This window comes from Anabas testudineus, chromosome 6 (genome assembly GCF_900324465.2).
Source record: "Anabas testudineus chromosome 6, fAnaTes1.2, whole genome shotgun sequence".
NCBI lineage: Eukaryota > Metazoa > Chordata > Actinopteri > Anabantiformes > Anabantidae > Anabas > Anabas testudineus.
In genome coordinates, this window is record NC_046615.1 from 14,506,286 (window position 1) to 14,531,882 (window position 25,597).

General features: G+C 39.1%; 1 protein-coding gene across 1 annotated transcript in view; it reads right to left on the reverse strand.

Annotated features, from left to right (window-relative positions):
* megf11 (multiple EGF-like-domains 11) overlaps positions 1–3,397 on the reverse strand; it is a 48,309-nt gene extending 44,912 nt beyond the window's left edge. Inside the window, exons 1-3 of the mRNA XM_026366021.1 lie at positions 3,291–3,397; positions 1,900–2,001; positions 1,386–1,486 (exon numbers count right to left, since the gene is read on the reverse strand). Of these exons, the coding sequence (XP_026221806.1) occupies positions 1,386–1,486; positions 1,900–2,001; positions 3,291–3,397 (310 nt within the window). The remainder of the gene's footprint in view (positions 1–1,385; positions 1,487–1,899; positions 2,002–3,290) is intronic.
* Between the last annotated feature and the right edge of the window lie 22,200 nt (positions 3,398–25,597).

Consider the following 25,597-nt stretch of genomic DNA (forward strand, 5'->3'; position numbering starts at 1 on the left):
GCATAAACAAAAAACACACTCTTCAAACATTTCTGACTTTTAATGATATAGATTTCATGGAGAAGGCTACAGTAAACTAACAATACGCAAGGGGAGGGGTATTTTACATTCAGCAAACAACAAAGAGTCCTGAAATAGACGACTTGAGTTAATATTGGGTCGATTTACTCTATAATGCCCCCTTTTGTCGCTGCATGCAAAACAGCTTGGGGAGTACAAATCTCTTAATCCTGGTAGTGAGAGTGCAAGGATTAAAAGGGGTGGAACAGTTAGCAAAGGCAGCAGAAAGCAAAAACTGCCCCCTCGGCCCCTATCAACTCACTCCACACTTCACCTGAGGAGGGCTTTAAAAAAAGAGGGGCGGAGGGGGTGTTTTCGCTCTCAGCATGACATAATATCAAAATAAAGCCTAATGTTCATTGAAGGAGGAAGCCGTATATGAGAACACGTTCATAGATTCACCTGGTTAACACCCTGAGAAGACTATTAATGAACACATAAAACCAAATCGCTAATGAATAGGGTTATTGATCAATTCTGTGTCTCCTTTCCTCAAGACCACCAGATAATGACACCAGCTCTTATTCTTCGCCTGCTGGCTTTCCATGAAGCCTGGACAAAGACAAGCTCATTTGTGGTCAAAGAGCAGACTCATATAGCTGCTGTCACTTTATCTGTAACTCCTCCACGTTATGAAGGATCTAGAAAAACATTAAAGTGTGATAGTAATCTTTTTTAAAGGGAATAAAACATTAGATAAGGCAGTAATATCTCTCAGAAGTTATATGTTCTGTCTTTATTTGGCCAACATGCAAAAATATTCAGTTTGATCTGTGTGAGTAAAAATAGAAATCAATGACCGTTAATGAAGCTGTGGAAATGACAGTGAAGGATTGTGAGCATATTGTAACAGTCCACTTTTGCACATCTCATGCTCTTTTTATTGCAAGTTACTGAATTTCAGTGTGGTTTTATTGTAGGTACTATTCCTACTCAGTCTGTAACCAGCACCCTCTTGGCTCGTTAATTTTTCTCATTGTTATACAACTTCAATTAAATGACTCTTGCTGGAAGAGTAAAGCACGGAGCTGGCTACAGCATAGAGTACTGTTCCTCCACGTTAAATCATGCTCGGCCTTCTTAAACAGAGTTGATTCTTAAAAGAAAAGAGCAGGTAGTGGTGGACTGTTATTGGGAGTTCATGATATGGAGGAACATAATGGAGGTAGGGGGGTGGTGGCATCCTGGCAGGGAGTTGTAGTTGTACCTGAGAGCCACCCACAATAACGATCAATCCTAATATTTACTCCTTTTCTCCAAATGTCTTGCAGACACAGCCTGAAATGTCATCAGCGAGGACAAAGCATTTAAAAAAGAATACTCACGAACACACAAGTCTCCGCTCTCAAAGTAACCAGGGCAACACTGTGAGCGGCGCCTATACATGGTCCTCACTCCCCGCCGGTAAGCCGTCTTATAGCTGATCCTGAAGAAACAGGCATACAGAGAAAGCTACGTGATGAAAAGACCGAGTCTTTCCGAAGGGCAGGGAAACATACAGAAAGCAAAAGTCATTTGTGTCATGATATTTTGTCGCTATTGGCAAGTTTATAAAATACAGCACAGCAATAGGTATAAAACACCTGCTATATATACATATCTGGGAGGTGACCCTCTACTTATTTAGTTGAATGCCCACTATAAACTTTAATGGATTAATTAAAACGTTTACTATAAGATGATTACAGTCAGATCCTGGCTCTCGCTACTCCACTGACAGCCACATTAAACAAGGACATTTACTGTGGCCTTCAGAGACTTGGCTCTGATTCTGGGGGACAGTAAAGGTCATCGAGGAAACAAATATGAGGACAAATAAGGGGATTCTTCTTAACTTACCTGTGCCTTGTGCATTTAAACCAGTTGAGGATGTCTGTGCATCTGGTGTAGTAGATCTGGTCAAATGGGTGAGCATAGGATTCCTGCACAGTCACAGCATAGCTAAAAGACAGAAAAGGAAAGTACTGAACTGGACTGAAAATAAAATACAATTAAAACCAGGGATTTTCAACCTGTCGTCAGCCATTCAACCAAAACAGGTGATTTCATTTCAATATCTTTTTGAAAGCAGTAAAATTATCCAACATTTCACAAAAACAAAAGTTCAAAATATGAATAAATTTTCTTTGTCACAGAACTTTTCTTGTTTCATCTCCAGTCAATTATCTCACAACCAGCAGGTTCAGAACCACTGGACTAAACTACCAAACATTATATAAAGACAAATACAATTAGCTATACCTCAACCAGGTGGAAGAGTGAAATTCTATTTATGCAGCGGTTTAAAAAATAGAAAAATATAAAATATAATGCAATTCTCATTATACCTGTTCTGTAAAAGAGGTATATTTACTTTGACACTTCGAGTACATTTGCTCATACTACTTTAATATTTTTAATTAAGTATAATTTTGAATACAGCCAACATACTTGTAGTGGTGCATCTGCACAATTTTACATGTACTTTCAATTAAGCATGAATCTGAACACACCAATGCAAGAAACTGTTGCAATCATGGTGAATGTAGTGAGAAGTATAGATTTTCACACTCCTTGGGGATGTTTGAGGAAAAAAAACAATAACAGCACACAGATCTTGTCAATGGATACAGTCCAAATAAAAGTAATACAATAACTTTGATATGCAAAGAAAGGACTTGAAAGGAGCTTTTAGGTGATTCATGTTGGTGATATATGGAGCCAGAGGCAGTCTGAGGATATTGGAGGACCTCAAAGCCATGAACACAGGCCACTTAGGGAATTCATTTTGTTGCCAACAAGGAGGAACCAAGATCCCTAAGTACCCTCACCTTGGTCAGGCAATAATCCAGATCATATATCTTCACAGCTTTCTTTCCTCCCCTTTGCATTGAGGACAGAAATTATTCCTTCTTATTTCTCATAAGTGACATTGCCCAGCACAACTAATAATTATTCAGGATCTATTGCTGCCGTGATTGATTGGGATGAGAGTACACTGATCAATTTGCCTGCGTATTTCATTTGAAGCTACAACTCCTCCCATCTCTCAGAGCCTGGCAACTGAGCTGTGTGAGATCGATACTGCTGTATGGACTCTGGGAATAGATCTGAATCTTTGGTTAAGAGTGCTTGTAGCAGGTCGAAAAAGTTCCAGGACTGACACCTTCAGTCCTAGCAGCTGGTGTTGTACTGAATTGTTTATTGTTTCAAATCTTAAATCCGATGCCCTGTGGAAAATACATGCTCACCTCTCCCAGTGGCTGCACACATTGGGGTCATCTGGATTCAGGCTCCATGCACCGCTGGTGAAGCCCAGGACAAACAGCAGGGTCAGCAGGAGATCAGATAACCCCATCCTTCACGTTGAGAGGGTGGAGCAGGTAAGAAAGATAAATTATTGCACAGACAGGTGAATCAGCTCATCTTGGCCTTTCTATAACAACTTATATATTTTTTGTCCGTAGAAGTAGTGCACCTATAGTAGTTTAACATCTGAAGAGAAATACTCTCATTTGCTGTTCTGACAAGAGAAAATACTGCGATCGTGCCTGTTCAGTAAATATGAGCCACTTAGCTTCTGTTGGCTTAGCAGTGGAAACATGGGGAAGTAGCTAAAATAGCTCTAAGGTAACAAAATCCACCTCCCAGCATCTCTAAAAGTCAGTTATTAACTGCATACATATTAAACAGCTGCAAGTGGGTATAAATTCCCCAGGAGAGCACAAACTGAGGAAAAGCTGGGACCACATAGGGTAAAAATGTTTTAACTTGAGCAACAAAACAGCTCTTATTCCGCAGATTAATACATTTGCTTAATAAATGTAAAAGGGAAAAGAGGAAAGGGGTAAAGACTGGAGGAAAATAAGAGGAAGTTCGAGTTCATAAGTTCAGAGATGGGCCAGAGGTTAAGCTATTTGCAAACGCCCAGAGACATACCCTCTCACACACGTCCATCGTGTACATTACCTGCAGTCCAATCTGCACAAATGACACAAGGTGGAAATTTGATTCACTTTAGGTCTGAACACATATTTAAAAGAAGCTGGTAGGTTTAATTTGCTCAGTATGAATGTCTCATCTATTGTCAACAACAAAGCAAATAAGTGTTTTTCTGAAAATGTATTCTGTTCAAGTACTTTTTAAACTGATGAGTAAAAGACATTCTTATACTTGTTTAACATTTGCTCCTTTGTCTCCTTCAGAAAGACCTTCAAAAACCACATGTGCTCTGCTCGGTAAGCGGCTGCAGAGATAAAACCTTCATGTGACAGTGACAGAGATGCTGATTTGTTCAGACCAGCAGGTTATTTCATTAGACATACAGGCAGAGCAAGAGCGCACATGATCGACATCAGACATGACAGTGATGAATTCTCCATGTGCACAGGTCTTACCTTAGCAAATCTCTACAGAGCATAAAGGCTATATAGATGAAACATGTATGACTGACGCACAATACATCTCATACTGTAGGTTAATGCCTGAGTGACAAGCAGCAGCAGAGCTCTATCTTATTCATGATGATGTGTCTCAGGACACTGAACATGACATGGTCTTTTGAGAACCCTAAACTCAAACACTGTTTTATTAAAATCAACAAACGCGTGACAATAAATACACTCCATGTGTCTATGCATCTTTGTGTGGTTCAGCGACACACACCCAATGTGTGTACAGGTATAGGCGGTGCTTTGCACGTGCTTCAGTGTGCTACACGGGATGTGTTCAATATTTCTGAGTGACTTTATCCTATAATATAGACATTCACATGTTCAGCTAATCTTCTGCAATGATAGCCACATGTAGTTCACTCACAAGTGAAAGAAAATCAATTAGACTTCCACTTTCTCTAAGTAGCAGTTGTCTGAACAGAGAGAGGTTAAAGCTACGTTCATTTCCTTTACAGGATGATTAATGAAAATACACACGTGTTACAGGCTAGAGCTGCTTTCATATTAAGGCCCCACTCTGAAACAGTCCTATTACATACTGCAGGGACCTTTCTTGATTGACTGGAAAGCTTTTATTGCTCCTATGATTAGACCACCGCCCTCAGCCATTTCTCTGAATGGCTCTGAACAAGTGGAATACTTCATAACTTGTCATGTCATATTTTTCAAATCTCACAAGTGCTCGGTCGCAAACCTGCGGCAAGAGGCAGAGAGGTGATAAAATTAGGATTATCATGAATATGTGGCAAGATTAACTGAATCAGTGGCTTTTAGTAGTTGTCAGAGTGATGGCTGCAAGCAAAGTAAGTACTATGGAGCCCTTGGAGAAAGAGACACTGACAGATCTAATAGCCAGAGGCACGTGGCCTTAAGCTCACCTAATCTTACAGCCTGTGATCCCTGGGTGTTTTTTGTGGATGCTCAGGGGGCTCTGGAAGCACAAAGTGACAGAAGAGCTCAGACAAACTCACTGGGAGAGGTGATGACAGGTCACAGATCTGTGGGAGAGAAGAAAAATAATGAGCTTATGATGACACACAGAAGACACATGCTTCCTTGCTTGCTCTCTCACGCATGCGCACACACAACTTCATAAATTTCTTATGGGATCAAGAATCTCAACAGGGGTGTAGTTCACCAAAGCTGCTCTTGAAAGGGCAATTTAGTTTGAGCAGCCTCCACATACAACCACACAGTTTTCATTCCATTTTCCTGTGTCCCTCCTACCTGGTATCCACAGACACACTAAGTTAACTCAGGGAATAAAAGCTTACATTAACTCAAGAGGTGTTGATACAATGAACTCTGTTAACACTTCAAACACTGTAAGTGGCTTGTCCACGGTGTAACAAGATCACATCATTTGTACTAATTAACAAAGCCTACACAAAGGCTGCTGCAGTGATCATGCCTGCGGGAACAGTGATGTGTTTACCATCTCGCTCACTATGTTGCTCTTAATGATTTCTCCAGAAGGTCTGAGGCCGGGTTCGACATTTATTTTTTTTTTTGCCCTTCATTCTCTTTGACCCCTGAATTAAGACGTAAACACAAGCACAACAAAATAATATGGCTGCTTTTGGCTAAATAAATAATTCAACATGCTTCTTTTCTACGTAAACTTGCTAGATGGACACGGACACAGACATCTGAAGAAATATTATATGTACAATTATGCTAATTATAGTGGACTAATATATTTAGAGATCTGTTTGTTAATCAGAACAGAATTAAATAGTCTACACAGAATAATATGCTATAGTGTGTTACTACTTTCACAACAATGAGCTCAAATTTATCGAGAGAATAATTAACATTTGGATTACTGGATTATATTCAGCAGATTGGGTAAAAGGGTAATGCTTGTTTGAATTAACTGAAACCCATTTACTCAAAATGAGCTACAGCAAATGTTAGTTTTTGTATTTTGATGTTTCTCAACTGAAACAAAATTTCAGTCCCATTTTGCCTGTTTTGCTATGACTCACTGTGTTTTTATTTTCTTTGTTGTGAATGGAAATTATTTTAAAGGCTGCATTTATTTCTTGACCCATCAGAATCCATGAGTATTCAGGCAGCGCACATTTATTGTAGATTTATCAAAAGTGGACACTAATGAATTCTGATCTGAAATCAAATATTCTGCCACTATTGTGCCATCACACAGGGATCCAATGCCAAATCATTCCCTGTTACATCTGGTCTCAATCTACCTCCACTGAGATATTTGTGTGCAGAGCAGCATGTGCCAGTAACAGCTTGGTGACTTAAACAATCTGAATGTCAAGGACAAGAAACTTCTTGATATTTTGTCCTGCCTGAACAGATCCCTGCTATTTCCTTTAGTGTGTATTTTAACATGGACTTTAGAAAAAGAGAAAACGGTATTGATTTAACAACAGTCCACCAAATCTAATAACTTTTATTTAATCACGATTCTGCAGACATGAACAAAAACGGCGTATGGGACAGAAAGGGCAATAGGAAGCTCAGGAGCTGGGGCTTTCCTGTATGTCTCCACCGTGCCTCTGCCCTTGTCCATAAACACAGTTTATGTTATCACAATGTTCTCCAGATACTTTATTCACCCTAAATGAACTTCTCTGCCATTCTTCACCACTTTAAATACTGGGACTATGAAAGCCTTTCAATCACTGTGCTGCTGCATCTGATCTCTCCAACAAACTGCTGAATTTGCAACATGTTTTGAGTTGACAAGGACTCGTGAATCTGGACAGACTATAGTTATTATCAGACCCCGACCTGCAGAAACACTAATGACACAGAGCCACCTATGTCCCTGTACACCCTGTCAGCAGAGACATCTGTGTGATTAAAGCCATGTGGCTTCAGTGTGTGACTAAGTAAAGTGCAATGCAATTAATCACCCTATCCACCGGCTGACCAACTCCTGCACTCTTCCGTGAATGATGCTCAACAAGCTTGACTGACTGGCATAAGTCAGAAGCTCATCTCCCCTCTATAGATCGTAGCTACCTCTCAGGCTCATCTTTGCTCTACATTATCATTTTTTACAATGCTCAGTTTTGTCTCGCTTGTGTTAATTTACATCCACAATCCCCGATCAGCTGTGGGCTCCTGTGTGTAACATGTCTATGCATGTTGCATCGGCCTATCATGCCGCTTCTAAATTCAAGCTGAAGGCTTAAATACATTTTTTTCTAAAAATTATTCCGGCTACTCAAACTGTTTTGTAATTATTACTGAAGGATTCCAGGAGCAAATTATTTTAGAGGAATCTAAAGGTTACAGGTGTAAGCATGCAGCACACAATGCCGATGACATAAGCCCCACTGTTGGTCATCCCTGTCTGCTGCTGGTGGCGATAAGTCATTAAGAGTCAGGCCTCATTAGAGAGGCCATGGTGTGGGGAATCATATGGATGCTACCCCTGGCTTCAGCCCCATACCTGAGTGTCTGATGTGTTGGAGGCCAGAAGGAGAGGCCAATGACATGTTGTGGGACATGCTGGTTTTCTGACACTCAGAGCAACAGAGAAGCAAAGTCCTGAATTGATGCTACTGACTTCAAAATTCACATTTAAAAACTTACATTTAAACTGTTGCAAAAAAAGAACATATATCACAATCAAATACAATAGTTGAGTAGTTATATTTTCTGCTTATCACTATATTTCAGGGTGAAATAGTGTAATTGTTTCTCCACTACATTTAAGTGACAGCTTGAGTCACTAGCTACTTCACAAAATATGATGGAACATATCACAACAACAAAAGTCATATAATCAGCTTATCAAATATTCTGCATTGTTGTAGATAAAACTGCCCAAGCATTTTTTAATTAAAATGAGGGTCACCTTAACCAGCTACTCTATTAAAATCTCACGTTCCTTTTAATTACTAATTAGTAGTAGTCTATATATAGTATATATATATATATATATATATATATATATATATATATATATATATATATATATATATATATATATATTTGCACTTACTTATTGTTGTAGTAGTATTCGTTACATATTTTTACATTTTCTATAAAAAGGATGTGAATCTTTTCTCACTGTCCATGGTGAAAATTGCTTTTAAACATTAAATGTTTTTTTTTATATTTTTCTATTTCATACATATCACATATCATAACACATATCACTTTAAAGGGACCAAGCACATGTGTTGGCATCAAGCATATTGAAGTCATGAAGCCCAAGAGCGTATTTGTCGCTGCATTTATGGGAATTTCAGCAATGCTGACAGCACAAAGTGCAGCCAAGGCAGCAATGTCTTACACCTGATCTCAGTTAAAATGCACTCCTGGGTACTTAACTTTTTATTACACTTCAATGATTAGTAATCCCTGCTTGACATTATCCAGCTAAGAATTACCTTCAAAATCTCTCAATCTGCACGACTACAACATTGCTGAGTTATGGTTACGGACATCAGGAGAACATGACGCACTCTGCATTGATTTTTACAGCTAGAAGTGAAGATATAAGATATATAAATATTTAAATTATTAATGTGAACAAAGTACATACTGTATATGCGTCCATTTGCCTACAGATAGTACTGATGTTCTCAATCACAGCTGTTTATTGTATTATATTATTATATTATATATATCATAAAAAATGAATCAAGTGGTAACTTGTAATCTCAGTCATTTACTACTTCAGACACTTATAAACATGTGTATATAATAATAATTAATATCACAGCTGTAGATATTTTCTTCTGTTCTATTGTTATATCATTGTAAACTGAATACTTGTTGGGTTTTAGTCTGTTGAAAGGACAAATCAAGTAATTTCAAAACCTTTTGTTCAGCTTTAGTAAAATGGATATTTTTAATATCATACATGTAACACAAAAAAATGAAAACAATGAATGATAATCAACAATAATCATTAGTTTCCCTTTCATCGTTTTATTTTACTTGTCCCCCACGTTAATTAGGATTGACGTAAACATGCCAGTGTTATTATAATTACACTGTGATTTTACTGTTACTTACTATTAATGTATTTGTTTACATAGATGTGTATATGTATGAAGGTTTGTGCAGTTAGATTTTAATTGATACCATTTACATAATCATGAGCTTGTTACCTTTGCCAACAGACCTTAGGATGAATAGCTGATGCATTAGTGACAGCTAATGGGGAACCAAAAACATGAATAATAAACCCAATCATAGTCATAGTGCTTTATGTCAGTCTTCCAACTACTAATATAAAAACTATCCAACCTACAGCTGACAGCACTGATAAAGCCACGAGAATTATCAATGATTATGAAAATCTTCAGAGACCATTTAAAAGCACTAGTTCTTCAGCTGCTGTGCTGGACCGTCAACGAGCGGTCTCATGAAACTGCTATAACACAACAGCAACAACTAAACTTTCCCTCCAAGTGATTTTCACTTGCAGGTTGAGGCACCTGGGAAAATGCTCTGCGTCGCTTAACAGGAGCTTAATTCTGGCTACATGGTTTATTCATGTGGCGACCGCTGATATCACGACTCCTATAAATCACACAGTGCGGTATGCTGGACGTCCACGCACTCAGGCAGGGCTCACTAATCTCAGCACCATCTTTCATCTGAATAACCTTGCCTTACCGCAGGGCAAGCCAACACCAGACAGCCCATTGGAGGGAAGCTGTCCTCGTACTTTTATTTCTTTCACTCTGGGCACAAAGACTTTCTGCAGACTGTCAGAGGAGGCAAACACTGTCCTGTGTGCTCCCAGGCAAGAGTCTCCCCACTCTCAACCACTGGCAATAATAAGAAACTGCTTCATGGACATCAGAGGAACTAATCAAGTCTAACGTTAGCTTTATGAATGTAGAATCAGATACACAAGGGAGGAAAGCAGTAAGCCATCTGTTCAGAAGTGGTTCAAAGAAAGAGCTGAAAATTTGAAACTAATGTGAGTAAACATGATCATCAAATTTAGATAATAGAACAGAGCATATAGCAACTATGCCCTCGTTTTTCTTGTTTTTTCTCCTTTCAAACATTATCAACATTACTTTTTGTAATTAACTGGATTTGGGTTCTTATTCACATAACAGGCAGATACTTTACAGTCATAAATATGTCACCAATTATCAGGCCTACATCTTCAGTAAGAAAACTAATTAGTGAAACAACACCACTTAATGAACCAAAATAACAATGTGCCTGATGTCACATAGCTCTGCCTGCTGCTTAGAATGCTCACTCATTTTCACCCCATGCCTCTAATAACAAACCCCAGGCATCACATTGACGGCCAAATGTGTTGCAATGCCCTCTGTGCTACGCCTGTCCTCTCTTCACGGCCCGGCTCCAGCCTCCTGCTGCCACCAGGAGGAAGCACCAGTCAGGGCTCCTCCTTGCACCAGTAAGGCTCTGATTCCCCGCACAGACAATTAGCCACACAGTGACTGATGGCGAGCGATGTGAGCTGCCGGAGAACAGTTGGACATCTTAGGACAAATTAATGTGTGAATATTAGCTTGTCGAACCTTCTGCTCTCTCCCACCAGGAACATTTATAGTGGAGAACGAAACTGAACCACTCTATTCCTCTGCAAGTCTCTGGTCTAAGAAGCAGAACCACACGATTATGCATACTAAGCAGCCTGGATGGTTATTACTTTATTTTATAAAGTTATGGCTTCTACAGAGCTAGGGCCAAGCTCAGCAGAAGTATGGCATGGGCAGAAGGAGTGATAAAAAAAAAAAGTGCAGGGAAGAAGGTACTGAACAGGTGAGTAGGGACAAAAGCTGAGCAGCTCACCATGAAATGCTGAAACAACAGCACGGCTGCCAGAGCAATTTTACACCCCAACAGTTTCACACCTCAGCCACCAACCCCTTCCCACTCTGAACTTTGTGTCTTCTTTGTGTCTTCATTTATTTTGTGTCAGTGTCCAAGATGTGAGAAGCCAAGCAGTGAGAAAGCCGTTCCAAATGTCGCAGGGTAAGCGGTGTGTGAAGCAGGCAGAGGGGAGAGAAGAAGAGAAAAGCCACTGCGCCTGAATGCACCTTGCTTTCTGTGCAGACAATCCTCTGAGATCTCACAAGGGGGTACTGAACTTCACATCTGCACTTAGGAAAAACTATAAGATTTAAATACTGACATAAAGATGTATTCAAACCCTTTCCATCCATATATAGTATGATCAGTTAAAACTGTGTTAAGCAGCAGTTACTGTTGGTTAAGACAGATTTTAATTACTTTATAATGAGGTAAAATTGTTTAGTAATGTTTTAAGGCCGGCAGTTTGAGGCAAATAGGTCACAAGATAAATCCAATAGCCTCTAAGATTTATGAGAGGAAAGAAAAACTAAATTTATCTACACGACCCTTTTTGCTTCCAATTTTTGTGCTTTTGTCCAATTTTTGTTATGATCCACTTTGTTAAATTTGAACAGTTGTTGAACTTGAATTTAATAATAAATTGAACTGTGTGAGAATTTTAGCGGGAGAGCTCATAGGCAGGGTCACTGGTAGATATATTGTTTTATGTAACATAAATAAATCAGTTAAATAAATAGTGGAGTACTGAGAACTTACGTAAAAGTACTCAGTTACTTCCCGCCATTGATGCACTGTAGTTTTTATCTACTGCTAATTCACAGGAATTCAAGAGGCTGTGTGATCGCTCACAAGATGAATCTGTGTATATTCAAGTGGAAATTATTTTCTAAAAATAACCAATTTAAATTAAATATTCATTCTTTGTGTTCTCCCACATCCCTCTCTAAATCAATGGTTTACTCCCTCTGATAGTGTAGCACATTAACCTTCCAGCTCACTAGTCAATGACTCAAAGAGGAATGACTTACCATCATGATTATTAAATCTGAAAATATGCTCCTGCAGCATGTTAAGCATGGCCATCGTGCAACCAGGTGATCTCAATTTGGTGAAATGAGAGCTCCATCAACTGAATTTGCATTAAAGATGCATGCCTGATTTTTCCCACCATGACCTTTTAAATGTCCTTGAATCCACTTGAGCAAACTACGCCTACTTGGACTGAATGCATTACAAAAATGAACAAAGGAGAGGAGTGCATGTGATTCTGTTCAGCCTGCCCGATGAATACAAGAAGGAGATTTTCATTACAAACATGACAAATTAAATTGGAGCCAACATGAAACTGATGTGAAAACCCAAAATACACATAAAGCCAGTGAAAGTCATTAGAAAGTTGGTTGTACCATCATTAGGATACTGAGCATAACACTGGGCTGAAGAAACAATGCACTGAAGTGCGTTGTATATAAATCATCTACTACATTAAAAGGTCCACATTGTTAGAACTAATGCTGTTCTCTATTTCTCTGTTACCTACAAACAAGTCTATAACATAATTTGTCAAAATTATTGGCCTACAGTGCTTTTTATATGCACTGTACTCTACCTGTTGTGAATATTTGTCATGACAGACAGTTTGTTTCTGGTTGTTTCTATCTATAGTCTGAAAGGAGGAAATCCAGAATAAGCTTGTTTGATTGCCATTTTATGTGCAGTCTCAACCTACAGCATTATGCTGTGTGTAAAAATATAAGCAAACTCACCCGAAATGATCACAGTTGGAAATTTAAACCCGTCTCCTCTATATCTTTACAACCTTTGCTTGTATCTCAATCAGCCTGTTCCATTATTCCTTCCAGTCTCTCGTGGTCATGGCAGGCAGGACTGCCTGATGCTGGTGCTGGAGTTGCAGAGTATTTGTTCCCTGACCTTTTGCTCTCTGGACGGGTCTGAGTGCAAAAGCATTGCTGTGAGGGGCCAAAGGAGATGGGACACTCAGCTGGCTGGTGTATTATTCATGAGTCAACCCTGTTGAGTGGGTAGTTATTCAGCATCAAAATCCCAGATGTGGTTCAATCTGTGCTCCATTCACTGTCCTGACTGCTGGCTATTGATCACGAGCAAGGTACCTGGGTGCTGAATAAGCGTAGGGGCTTTATGTTATGGGGCTCAAAGTGTCTCACTAATAGCACAAAGATCCATCACCAGGCCCTGGAAACAGTCCAGAGATTGCTTGCTAGAACTGATCGGGATCAGAAGAGATGCATGCAGTACATTTATTACACAGGAGTAACACTGAATGTGGATGGATGATTATTGTTATATTTCACATATGGATGCAATGCAGCGCTGAAGCAGTGCAGAGAGTGTATGCAACGAAGAAGCTATGTTTCTAAATCAAATTTCGCTTCCCTAGAAATCAGATGCACTGATTCATATTCACACACCTAAAAAAGCACACACAGATACACAAAAAAATATTACCATGAAGTCCCTCTCTGAAAGGTGCCAGAGGCAAGTTATCACACTCTAATAGGCATCACACTATTAATGGACAGTTGAGCACAGTGAATCATTTGTCCACTTTAATCATCAATCTCGTATAGGCAGCCAAATGTGGCATAACCACAACTCTCCACTGTCTGCATTTGTCAGGATGATGACCATCAATCATCGATCATGTTGTATAATAATAAAATGTGAATAATAATTATCATGTCAGCTACAGCCTGCTAAGACATACAGGACTCACTGTGGTACTTGTTTCAACACCTACCTAACAATCTTTTGCCCCTCAAGAGTTCATGTTCAGGTCAGTGTTTTATGTTAATTACATGGTTTTCACGACTGGCCTTAACCTTCATCAAGCTATTTAAAAATAAGATTTGCCTTTGAAAACCTGTGTGAGGTTTGAAAGTGTGAAAGATAAGGAAACAATCTGAGAGGTTTCAACAAATTTAGGATCTGTTGTTCATAAACGGTTGTAAAGAGAAGGGTAAAATAACATCACTCTTTGCTCTCTAATTCATCTTCTACATATCATTTCATAGGAATAGGATAAAAATGTATGATCCATTTGAACTATTTTTCTCCTCCATTGAAAACGCTCTAACTGCCTCTCAGTACCTTTTCAATGCTGTCAAATTAACATTAAATATTAAACTTCAGCGTGTTTCTGAGAGGACCACATCAGACCACACATCAGTCCTCTACTTTAGCTCAACAATTTTAGCTCTCAAAAGAAAAGATCAGCCAAAAGTTAAGATGCTCTCAAATTATCCTCAATTCCATACAGTACAAATAATTGACTGCATTCATTTTAAACTCCACAGTAATTAATAATAAAAGCCAGTACAACTCATCTGCAAAAATAAATCAGTGAGCCAACTGTGCGTAAAAAGCATATGCCTGAGATGGAGAGTGGATTTTTGCTGTCTAAGGCATAATGATGAATAATAGCCTTATCAACAGAGCACAACACATCCCAACAAGCTGAGATCTTATCACTGCTCATTTCCTCAGCTCATGTATTTCCTGTATCTCTGGTGGAAAATGTGTTGCGTGGTTCCCCGCACTGTAAATGACAGCCTAGTCATGTCAAAAGGCAGCAGTCCTCTCACAATACTAGCAGGAAAAAAGTGGCAGGTGTAAGCAGATGCATCAGCAGTATTTGCAAAAAGTCACCAGATACCCACAAGGGACATGCTTGTCATTAAAACAAACAAGAAAATAACTGATGAGTGCATTAATCAGAGTGCGGCCAAACATCAGTGGTGAGCTGTAGTTCGTGGCGTTCCTCCCCAGGAGCAACTGCACCTGAGGGAGGAGGGATTAACACAACTCCGATGCTGGAGCTCCTCTATCTGAAATCTGCATGAGCTCATCGTTTCTGCTCCTTGCTAAGCGGCTGTGGCTGGAAATCAGGCTCAGGCAATCTATTTCACTGCGGAGCGCTGGCTGACCAACATCAATGCTGTGCATTGTCGAATTATTAATTAAATGCATGCAAGCGTAATCAGATGCAGACATGGTCGGACCTTTGGGACAGCTAACATAAAATTGAAGCTGAATATAAATTGCGGATTTTTTTTTTTTTTTCTTGTTTTTCAATGCCAGCTAGAAGCAAAATGTTGTGGCCTTAACATTTTAGCATCACTTTGCACTTATTTAACTTGCTGCAATGCAAAATTAGCATGGTCATAACTTTTTTTTTTACAATTCAGACTCACAAGAAAATAAAACTGACTGAAACAGACACATATATGCTTTTACACAAAAATACTGTATAAGCTGCAGCATCAATATGTTTACACTTAGAGATATGATGTGGGTGTATGCAATATGTGTTATATTGTTTTCATTCCATTTCTAAGGACGTGCAAAATGTAAATGCCACAGCTTTCAAAAGTAAAGCAAAGTCCAGGTCCTGCCTCCATATATTTCATTAACTTGTGTTAATGTAGTTGCTATGGCTCCGGGGTATTTGCTCAATGCTTAACACACTTTTTGCTGAAATAATAAGATCTATCAGTCAGCAAGAAGCAAAAACAGCTTAATTTGCAGAATAAAGGTCATTGGGCTGTTACTTTTGAGGGTCTCTAATGGAGAACAGCGTTCAAAACAACTTACTCCAAAACAAACTGTGCCTTAAAGTGTTCCAGGACACTGAGGTGTTCACATACAGTTATCAAAATCAGTGTGAGGTTCATGCCGCTGAGCTATTATGATGTGCCCTTGTGAACTGCAATCAACCCACTCATCATCCTACAGCACACTGTATGTACTTCATATCATGATACGCTGCCCGAGACTGTTTGCACTGCCAACACTATATGGGGCCTGTGGGGAAATGTACTTTTCAGCGTATGTGCTGATAAGCGGTTCCAAATCTTTTAATTCACATGTGATTAAGAGATTATTGAGCCTGTGTGGGTGCAAACCAGTGACTGATCAAGTGTTAATTGCATTTATTGAATAATTAAAGAATGAATTAGTGTGTCCTTTAAATCAAACAGAAATATAAATTGTACTCACACACTTATTCATATATTCTTTCATTGTGTCTAATTTATTTTGTAAATGGCTACGCATTACCATGGAAAGCTATCTCTCCCCGTCTGCCAATAGAACGTGTCCTTATGAAGTGAGAAAGCTGTCAGCCTTCCACAGCCACAAGCTCTCATTAATCAGCACTAATTAAACGTATTGATTGAAGCAAACATTAGGATTTCCAGTTGAAAGGGTTTATTAGACTGTAAAGTGCACAGACCAAAAAAAAAACTGTAGCAAATGCACAAACCACTTATGTGCCCTTGTAGTATCCATCTCTGAAAATGCTCAGAAAATGAGACAAAGATGTATCTACTTCCTTCTCATTACATAACATCAGATTTCTCAGTGGCGATGTCGCCCTTGGTTTTACGGAGAGTTGAAGCCGCTGAAGCTGCATCAGTTTGTTTTTTTGGCAGCCTGATCTCTCATGGCTGAAGAATGTTGTATGAAATCACAGTTTGATGCAAACCTAACCCTGGAGGACTAACAGATGGTACACAACAGCAACATACAGACTGCATGGTTTAATGAAAAGCAACTTTATTATAGGGGAAAATCATTTTAAAGCTCAATGACCATGTTACTTCTATGTGTTAATTCCAGACTCTACCGTGATTTACACATACATACATCTGTATACAAATGAATATTCTGAAATAATAATACATTTATAATTTGAAACTGTATTTTACATTATAAATGTATATACAATTGTATGAATAACTTCTTACAGTCAATGATCGGATAATATCTAAAGGAAACCATGTACTGTATGTCCAAATACAGATAAGCTGAAGGATTTAGAAAAGTAAACCTACGTATTAAGCTACAATATAGATTTTTTTTTACTTTTAGCTGAAAATGCATTAACTGAAAAGGTAAGGTTAGGGTTATGATTCCAGGATGTTATTTTATACCCTGTGAAAAGTTGATTTAGATTCTTGTTATTACAAAAAAAAAGGATTTGGTTGTTATTCAGTGTGGTCATGACAGTGAAAATGACAGCTGTATCTGCTGGTTGCTTCATTTGATTATAAATGTTTTAAGTGTGAAATTGACCATCTATATTCCTAACACAAAGCAAACATTAATTATAAGTTACATATGAGATGGCAAGATGTCAATTATTTATTTAAGGATGCAAATCCTACTCCTCTGCAGGTATCCTCGGCCCTGGAGCTGTAAATCTCCAGTTATTGCCTGCTGTTCTTTTCTCTCTCCTCTTTCCACTCACCCCAACCGGTAGAGGCAGATGGCCGCCTACACTGAGCCTGGTTCTGCTGGAGGTTTTCTTCCATCACTTGGTACTGCTCAAGTGGGGTTGTTGGGTTTTCTATATAATTCTACATACAGTTATATTCTATAAGGTCTTAAACACTGGAAAGCGTTTTGAGATGACTTTTGTTGTGATTTGGCGCTATAGAATTAACATTGAATTGAATTAAATTTAATTGAAATATGTTTTATCATTACCTGAACAAAGAAAGAAAATGTGAATAAAATACATACACTCAGAAACACAAGGTAAATCTTAATCTTTGAACGTTTTAGTTTCACAGAGTCAAAACCAAACCTGCATTGCTGTGGTGTCAAAGTGCATTTACAATAAATGACGTTATGACTACGATACACAATAGCTGCTACTACAACAGGACAAAACAATGGCTCCATAAAGCTCTAGTTGTTTTAAATAAGATGGGAGTTGTGAGTGTGTGTGCGTGTGTGTGTGTGTGTGTGTCTGTGTGTATCTGCCAGTGATTTGATGAAAATTATTGATTTCAAAAGGCTTCTTGGTCTGTTTATTTTTCCAGAAAGGAAATCAACAGCAGTAATGATTTCATTATTAAACCATGGTGCAGATCTGCTCATTGACTATATAGACTAATGCAAGTTTAATCAGCAGCTTTAGCCTGCACTCTGTTGGCATCTAGTGGCTTCATATTGACACAGCATACTGCTTGTGATCTTTATTCCAAAACGAACCAAAATGCTCATCACTGCTGCTGGAGTCAGGGGCAAAACGACAAAACATCAAATTAATCTAAGATTAGGGACATATGAGTTACACAGGCTGCACTTAAAGCTTTATTAGTGTCAAATGTAATATTTAGAAAGTCAACACATTGCATATGATCAGCTACAGTCCTCAAACTTATCAGAAACAGGACACACACTACTAAAATCAACAAAACTTATATTTAAGGCATTCAAACCAACTAGTTAAACATCCTGCAACGCACTTGTGAATCATTAGCATTCAGTTCATTGCAACAGGCTTTTAAATCACCCTATCTTCACACTAATAGTTTTCCTGGCAGGACAAACAGGCTAAGAGCCATGTAAAAAAAACACACACACACACACACACACACACACAATACATGCCTGCAGCAGATTATAAAACTCTGCGCGATGATACAGCCCCTTTCTTTGGCAGCGCACGCACATTTCCACGGGATACACTCGCCAATAGCCTAATTAAATAGAAAGCACAATTTGTCACGTCAAGCAGCAGCAGCGCTCTCTAAATGCCAAAAGACTGCGCCCCGAGTTAGTGCGAGCAGCTTCAACAAAACAAACAGAAATCAGACATGGCCAAATCACCTTCTTATGAGAGACGTCCACAAAAGCTGTTTGTCATCACAGATAGTGTCGCTGCTGATGAGGAGTCGGCTGCAGCATCATTAGCATCCCCTGCCCATCACATCAAACCTCCCCCCCCCCCCTTGTTTTTTTCAGGATTTTCGGGAAGATGCATGTGAACTCACCCTTCGGAAGACTTGACATTTAAAGTTATCAGCAAAACAGATTTCAGCAGCAGGTCCGCGGTGCAGCAGGGGCTCCCATCTTTTGTTTTTTGTTTTTTTTTTTTTGTTTTTTTTTTTCAACGCGCGGGAAACGCAGCGTGGAGCAGGTAGTTTGTGGAGTTTCAGCTCAGGTGATGGAGAAGGAGCCGCCGCAGCTTCCTCCCTCGTCTCTCTTCTCTCCTTCACTGGGTGAAGCGCGGCCCACTTTAAACTCCAGTGACGTCACGGCCGCTGATGCTGATGCTGCACACCCCTCACACACACACACACACACACACACACACACAAACACATACAACTTCGTATTTAATGAATTCCCTAGCCCTTTAACCTTAACTCCAATCGATGCCCCCCTACACACACACACACATTTATGGCAACTTTAAAAATTACTCATCTTTAGCTGCTATACAACCTGTAAAATAATGTAGAAACAATACAAAGACACACTCCCCCTTTCAAACTCCATGAAGCATTCTCTGTCAGGATTTCATACCTGCCTGAAGCATTTAAAATTATATGAGTTGAGAGTGGGTAAATTGCCTGGAACTGCATAATTATAATAATTAAAACCTATATTTTTCTGCAAGGGTGAACACTTCAGCTCTCATCTGAAAAAGGAAATAAGATCATGTCGTCTCAGCTAGAATTATGTTTCACCTCTATGTTCAGGTGGAAGTTCAACATCTACCTGTGCTGACATCTCGTCATTTGTCTCTGACAGTGTTTGGCTCAGGTTCAACAGAGGTGTGTTGCTCAGAAGAAATCAGAAGGTGCTGCTTCAAGTAACATCCCTTCTTTACTGAAAGATTGTGCTACCTGAAAAATAATATTAACAAAGGATAAGTACGGTGGTGTTCATGGTGCTAGTGTCAGCAAATCACAAGAATGAAACCAGTAATGAACGCTGAATTAACCAGTGGCAGTCCTCTTTGCATGTGTGTCTTCACTTCCATGAACACAATCAGTTTTATTTGTTTTGAGACCATCAAATTATCCTGCTGCTCACTAGAGCAAGTGTATTAATATAAATGGGCATTAGTATGCATATGCAACAGTCTCCACTATATGTACTGTTTAGATGACATTATCCAAAAACTACAGCGTCCAGCTGTTTAGGTAATTATTTATTCTTTTTTTAATAAATTAATATATTTGTGAGCCCTCTTTAAAATGTATGTCTTCAGAAGTCAAGCCTGCAGCTACAGTAAGCGCCAGGCATCACAGGGAGGTTAAAAAGTATTGAGACAACGACTTGGAGATTGTTGGTTTTAGATTTTTTTGTAGACTTTGTTGAAACCGAAAAATATAGAATAGCACCAGACGCAATGCTACATATGACAAGATAAATGAGACAAAGCCAAAGTAAAAGCAACAGGTAAAGCAGCAGGTACCGTCCCAGGCTTCATTTAGGAACCGCTTCACCTCTGTTCTCAACACAGAACTGATCTGTGGTCATCTGCACCACCAATCAACACCTCTGCAGCCACTCAAATCTCACTATTGGCCTCAACAAAACTCTGCTGACACTGTGAAGACATTCAGCTGCCTAACTTTAAAAATAAATTCAAAAACCTATTAGTTTCCAAACTATCAGAGAAGAATAACTCACTCTGTCTCACTTTCCCAGATGTCTCTCAGTGATTATGTCCAATGCAAACAACACCCCAAATCTCTGATATGACAACTGCACAGTAATGTTCTTACATAATACTATTAACTGCCATGAATACCTAATCCCCCAGATTTGACCAATTCCATTTAAATGCAATTAGAACTGCATGGTGGGAAGTAGCAGTACCACACTCTAAAAATCCTTTACAACCACAAATCTTGCATCAATGTTACTAAAGTAGATGTACATAAATTTTATTAGCACATGGTAGTCTTATGCAATGTTTGCTGTTGTTGGTTGAGGTGCAGATAATTTTTTATTAGATCTGCTAAATATTTTTCAAATCAATCGATGTATTGTTGGAAATGTAAATGATGTAGTAAGTAGCAAGTACCTTTCACAGTTCAAAGTGCTTCTCTTTTCAATGGCCCAGTACAATAAATCATATCAGCTTTAATTTTATAACAGTTTACATTTATAATAATGCATTTTATCCTTTACAGTCTCTACAGTCTATGTTTTTTATGTAAAATCATAGTTTGGAAAGTGATTCAATTTAAAATAAAATGGAGCATTACAAGTGTAGTGAGTTAGAAAAAAAACATGACATGAAATGGGAATACTCAAGTACAAGTACTTCAAATCTGTACTAAAATGCAGTTGGGCTTCTTTTCACCTCGGCATTCAGGAGCTCTCTGGTGGATGCTGCCTATGTGTTGTGCCATGAACTTGTGCTGCATTATACTTTAAAATCCCCTAAACCAAACCTGCAGTATTCCCAGTGGTACACCCCACTTGAATGTGTATGTATGTATGTGTGTGTGTGTGTGTGTGTGTGTGTGTGTGTGTGTGTGTGTGTGTGTGTGTGTGTGTGTGTGTGTGTGTGTGTGTGTGTGTGTCTACGTCTCAATCATTTATGAGTGCTTGTTCTCCCTCAGTCCGTTCAGCTGAGTGCTGGACTTTTATTTTTTTGTACTTTATCGGAAATGTGTTTGCAGTCACATTCAGTGGAGGCAGTCCTCTGTGTGCTGTCTTTTTGGCCTGGCTCCAAATGAACCACATCTGTTCAAAAGTAAAAGAAGACACAGTTGCCTTTGCCTCTGTATTAGCTCGCTGAGTTATCTTACTCAAACAGAAGGACACCGCTCCACCTTCCCACTGCCTCTGGCTAAGGGACATTATGTTCTGTATGAAACATGAAAATCCATTACAACACCAGAGGAAACACATTCTTTTTCTCTTTTTTGGGGGGAAAATCCTCTCCTGAAGTTATTTATTTTTCCCCTTGTTGGGTTCTCTTTGTTTTCTGTTCATCTCTTTCACGCAAAAGCTCATAATCTTTTTAAAGATTTGCCTCAATCTATCCTGGCCATTAGTAAAGAAAATATATTACTCCAGGCACAATTTAAAGCTTAGATAGCAAAGAAATTTGGGAAAGCAAAATTAAGAAGTCAGCTTTAGACTGCATTCTGTCCAGAGGGAGGACATATTATCTGAAAGAAACAATGATGTGAATTTTATTCTGTAAAGACTAAATGGACCAACACATGAAAATGAAGTCCTTGCTGCAGGTCTGCATTTCTTTAAGTGTGGATTGATGAGGAAATTTCAAACACTTTGAATGAGATTCTACCGTTAAAAATAATCATATCATACTAAATAATCAGGTATACCTGTTATTAACAGGTATTCTAGGAATTGAAAATACTGCCTGGGGACTGGCCGTCCAAAACTGTCCTGTTTTAGTCACTGGACATATTTGCATGTTTGGGACACCAACTACTGGCCTTTCTTTGTAGCCAGAGCAACTGGCTGCTGTTATCGGCTGCCTCAGAAGCTGCCTTTGTGGCCTGCGGTAATCCCTGACCACAAATCCCCGACTCCCCGAGCAAAGTGGTGGTGGATGAGGCAACAAATCCACAGCATCAAACAAGACATAGCGTATTCTGGATATCCAATACTGCTGCTCATCCTCGATCAGAGCATCTGAGTTTGTTCCTTTAATGTCTCATCTGCTGTCTCCAAGTGGCACAGTGATGTCTGGAAAGTACAATAAGGTGCCGCAGCTGTAGTTTTAGAAGTTGCACTTCTCGTCTTAATCGTTTTTACATAAGGATTTAAAGTTGTCACTTCAGTTGTGATTTCTAATTTGTGCAATTTAGATTTTTAATTTTTTCCTCATCTGAGAGTAAAAGAAACTGCATCCAATTTATTAAAATCAAAATAACAAGAAAACGCAAAACAATTAAGAATGTATCTGTATATTTTTTCCCTCTCTCTGTCTCACTGTGGTGTTTTTATTTGTTATCATTTGAATCCCAAAGTCACATCTTCAATTATTTTGTAGTAGTTTCAAAAATCATAATATATAAAGTGACGAGAAAAAGTATGTGAATCTTTTGGGATTTAAAAGTTTTCTGCATTTATTTGTCATAAAGCATGATCTGATCTTCATCTAAGTGAAGAACCCTTGGTACACATGCTTTTTATTTACAGTTTGTATGTTATCTGATCTTCAGTCTCTGTCTTACAAAAGAGTGCATGTGTCCAAAACCAGTTTAAAGTTTTAACAAGGCAAGTTTGTTTGTATGGGCCATATATAGTATATTGTGGATAGTACTGTCTGCAGTCTGCATGAGTTTTCTTTGGTTTTCTTTCTGACTTCCTCGCTGTTTCAAAAATTTGCAGTTATGTTATGTTAGAGCTAATTGGTGACTCTAAATTGCCCAGAGTTGTGAATGGTTGTCTTTGTCTATATGTCAGCCCTGTGATAGACAGGTGTGTACCCAAAGACTCACACAACGACAGCTGGGATAGGATAAATGGTGAGAATAATGGATGTGTAAATACATAGTATTTTTCTGGCCTATAGAATATATTTAGTTGTGATTCCAAGATGTAATGATTTTGAGGTAATGTGTTCATAACCAATATGACCATGTGTGCTGAAATAATATACAATGTGTGACACGTTACCACTCTGCTTGGGTAATATTAATGACCACATCTGGCACCTTCATGAAGCCAAACAGCCAGTTGGTGGACAGTAATACATAAGGGTGACTTGTTCTTCTAAACCAGATTGAAACATTTTCACATTTGAATAAATTCAAGGGGGGTTCATTGGGGGTTTTGCTGCCTTTTCTATACAGTGAACATAAATTGAATGTGTGGTGTTTACTGCTTTGAAAATGAACGCTTAACAGAAATTGTGTCCACGCTAGTCTGTATAATCCAAAGAACTTGTTGTCAACAGTTTACCAGCATATCTGGTACATTGACAAACGAAAGAAGTGTTGCTGCTGCACGCTTTTAAAGACGCACCCAGAAAGACTCTACTTTAACTAATCTTTTGTGTCTGGTACCGTATGTTTTTTTGTTTTTTTTGTCTGCATGAATGTAATTTACCTTGTCAAAATGCTTCAAATTACATACAGTGCTCTCCCTTCTTGAGACATCTATTCTGGAGGTGTCAATTTTTAATATCACACTTGTGGAAGTTGCATATTGAGCCAAGAACAACCCAATTGTGCTCATACAGTCACTCAGACTACTTGTAAAGTAAAGGACTGAAACTTCCTCCGTCCAACAGGTAAAGGTGAAAACAACCTTCTAGATTGACCTTTCAGTTGGCTTCATTACTGTACAAGCACCAGTGTCACTTATTTTAGCACAATATGGGTTATTTAAATATACACTGCTCAAAAAATTTAACTTATGCTTAAACAACACATCCTAGATCTGGATGAATGAAATCTTCCATGTGAAAATCTTTAATCGTAGCATCAATGCCTTCATCACGCAGGAACTGCTCACACACTCCAGCCACATGAGGCCTAGCATTGTCATGCATCAGGAGGAACCCAGGGCCCACTGCACCAGCATATGGTCTTACAATGGGTCTGATCTCATTCTGGTACTCATTTGCAGCCAGGGCACCTCTGGTTAGCCCATAGAGGTCTGTGCAATGCCTTCTCGGACCATCACTGATGTTGTGGGCAGCAGAACATTCTCCACAGCGTCTCCGGACTCTGTCATGTCTGTTACATGTGCTCAGTGTGAGCGCCCGTGAAGAGCACAGAGAGCCAATGGCAAATATTCTGGTGTTCTCTGGCAAACGCCTCGGCCTGCTGGAGGTCATTTTGTAGAGTTCTGGCAGTGCTCCTCCTGTTCTTGCACAAACAAGCAGATAGCAGTCCTGCTGCTGGGTGGTTGTCCTCCTACAGCACCCTCCACTTCTCCTGGTGTACAGGCCCGTGTCCTGGTATCTCCTCCATGCCCTTGACACTGTGCTTGGAGACACAGCAAACCTTCTTGCCACAGTGCGTATTGATGTGCCATCCTGGATGAGCTGCACTACATGAGCAATTTATGTGGGTTGGAGACACTGCGTCATGCTGCCCCTAGTGGTGAGGGCACTGGCAAAGTGCATAAGTGACCAGAAATTAGCCAGAAAGGATGAGGACAGGGAAATGGTCTGTGGCCACCACCTGCAGAACCATTCCTTTATAGGGGTTGTCTTGGTAATTGCCTCTAATTTCCTCCTGTTGTCTGTGCCATTTGCACAACAGCAGGTGACATCGATTCACAATTAGTGTTGCTTCCTAACTGGACATGTTGATATCCCAGAAGTGCGATGATTTTTTGACATTTGGCTTCTGTACACCGCCACAAATGAAACACTGAAGATGTGAGTGGTATCAAGACTTTCAGCTTTAATTCAAGGGGTTCTAACATGTTTGGTATCAAACATTTGACAATTACAGAATTCATATAAACATAATCATCACTCATAAATACTAGAAAAACGGCAGAAAAGCAGTTGC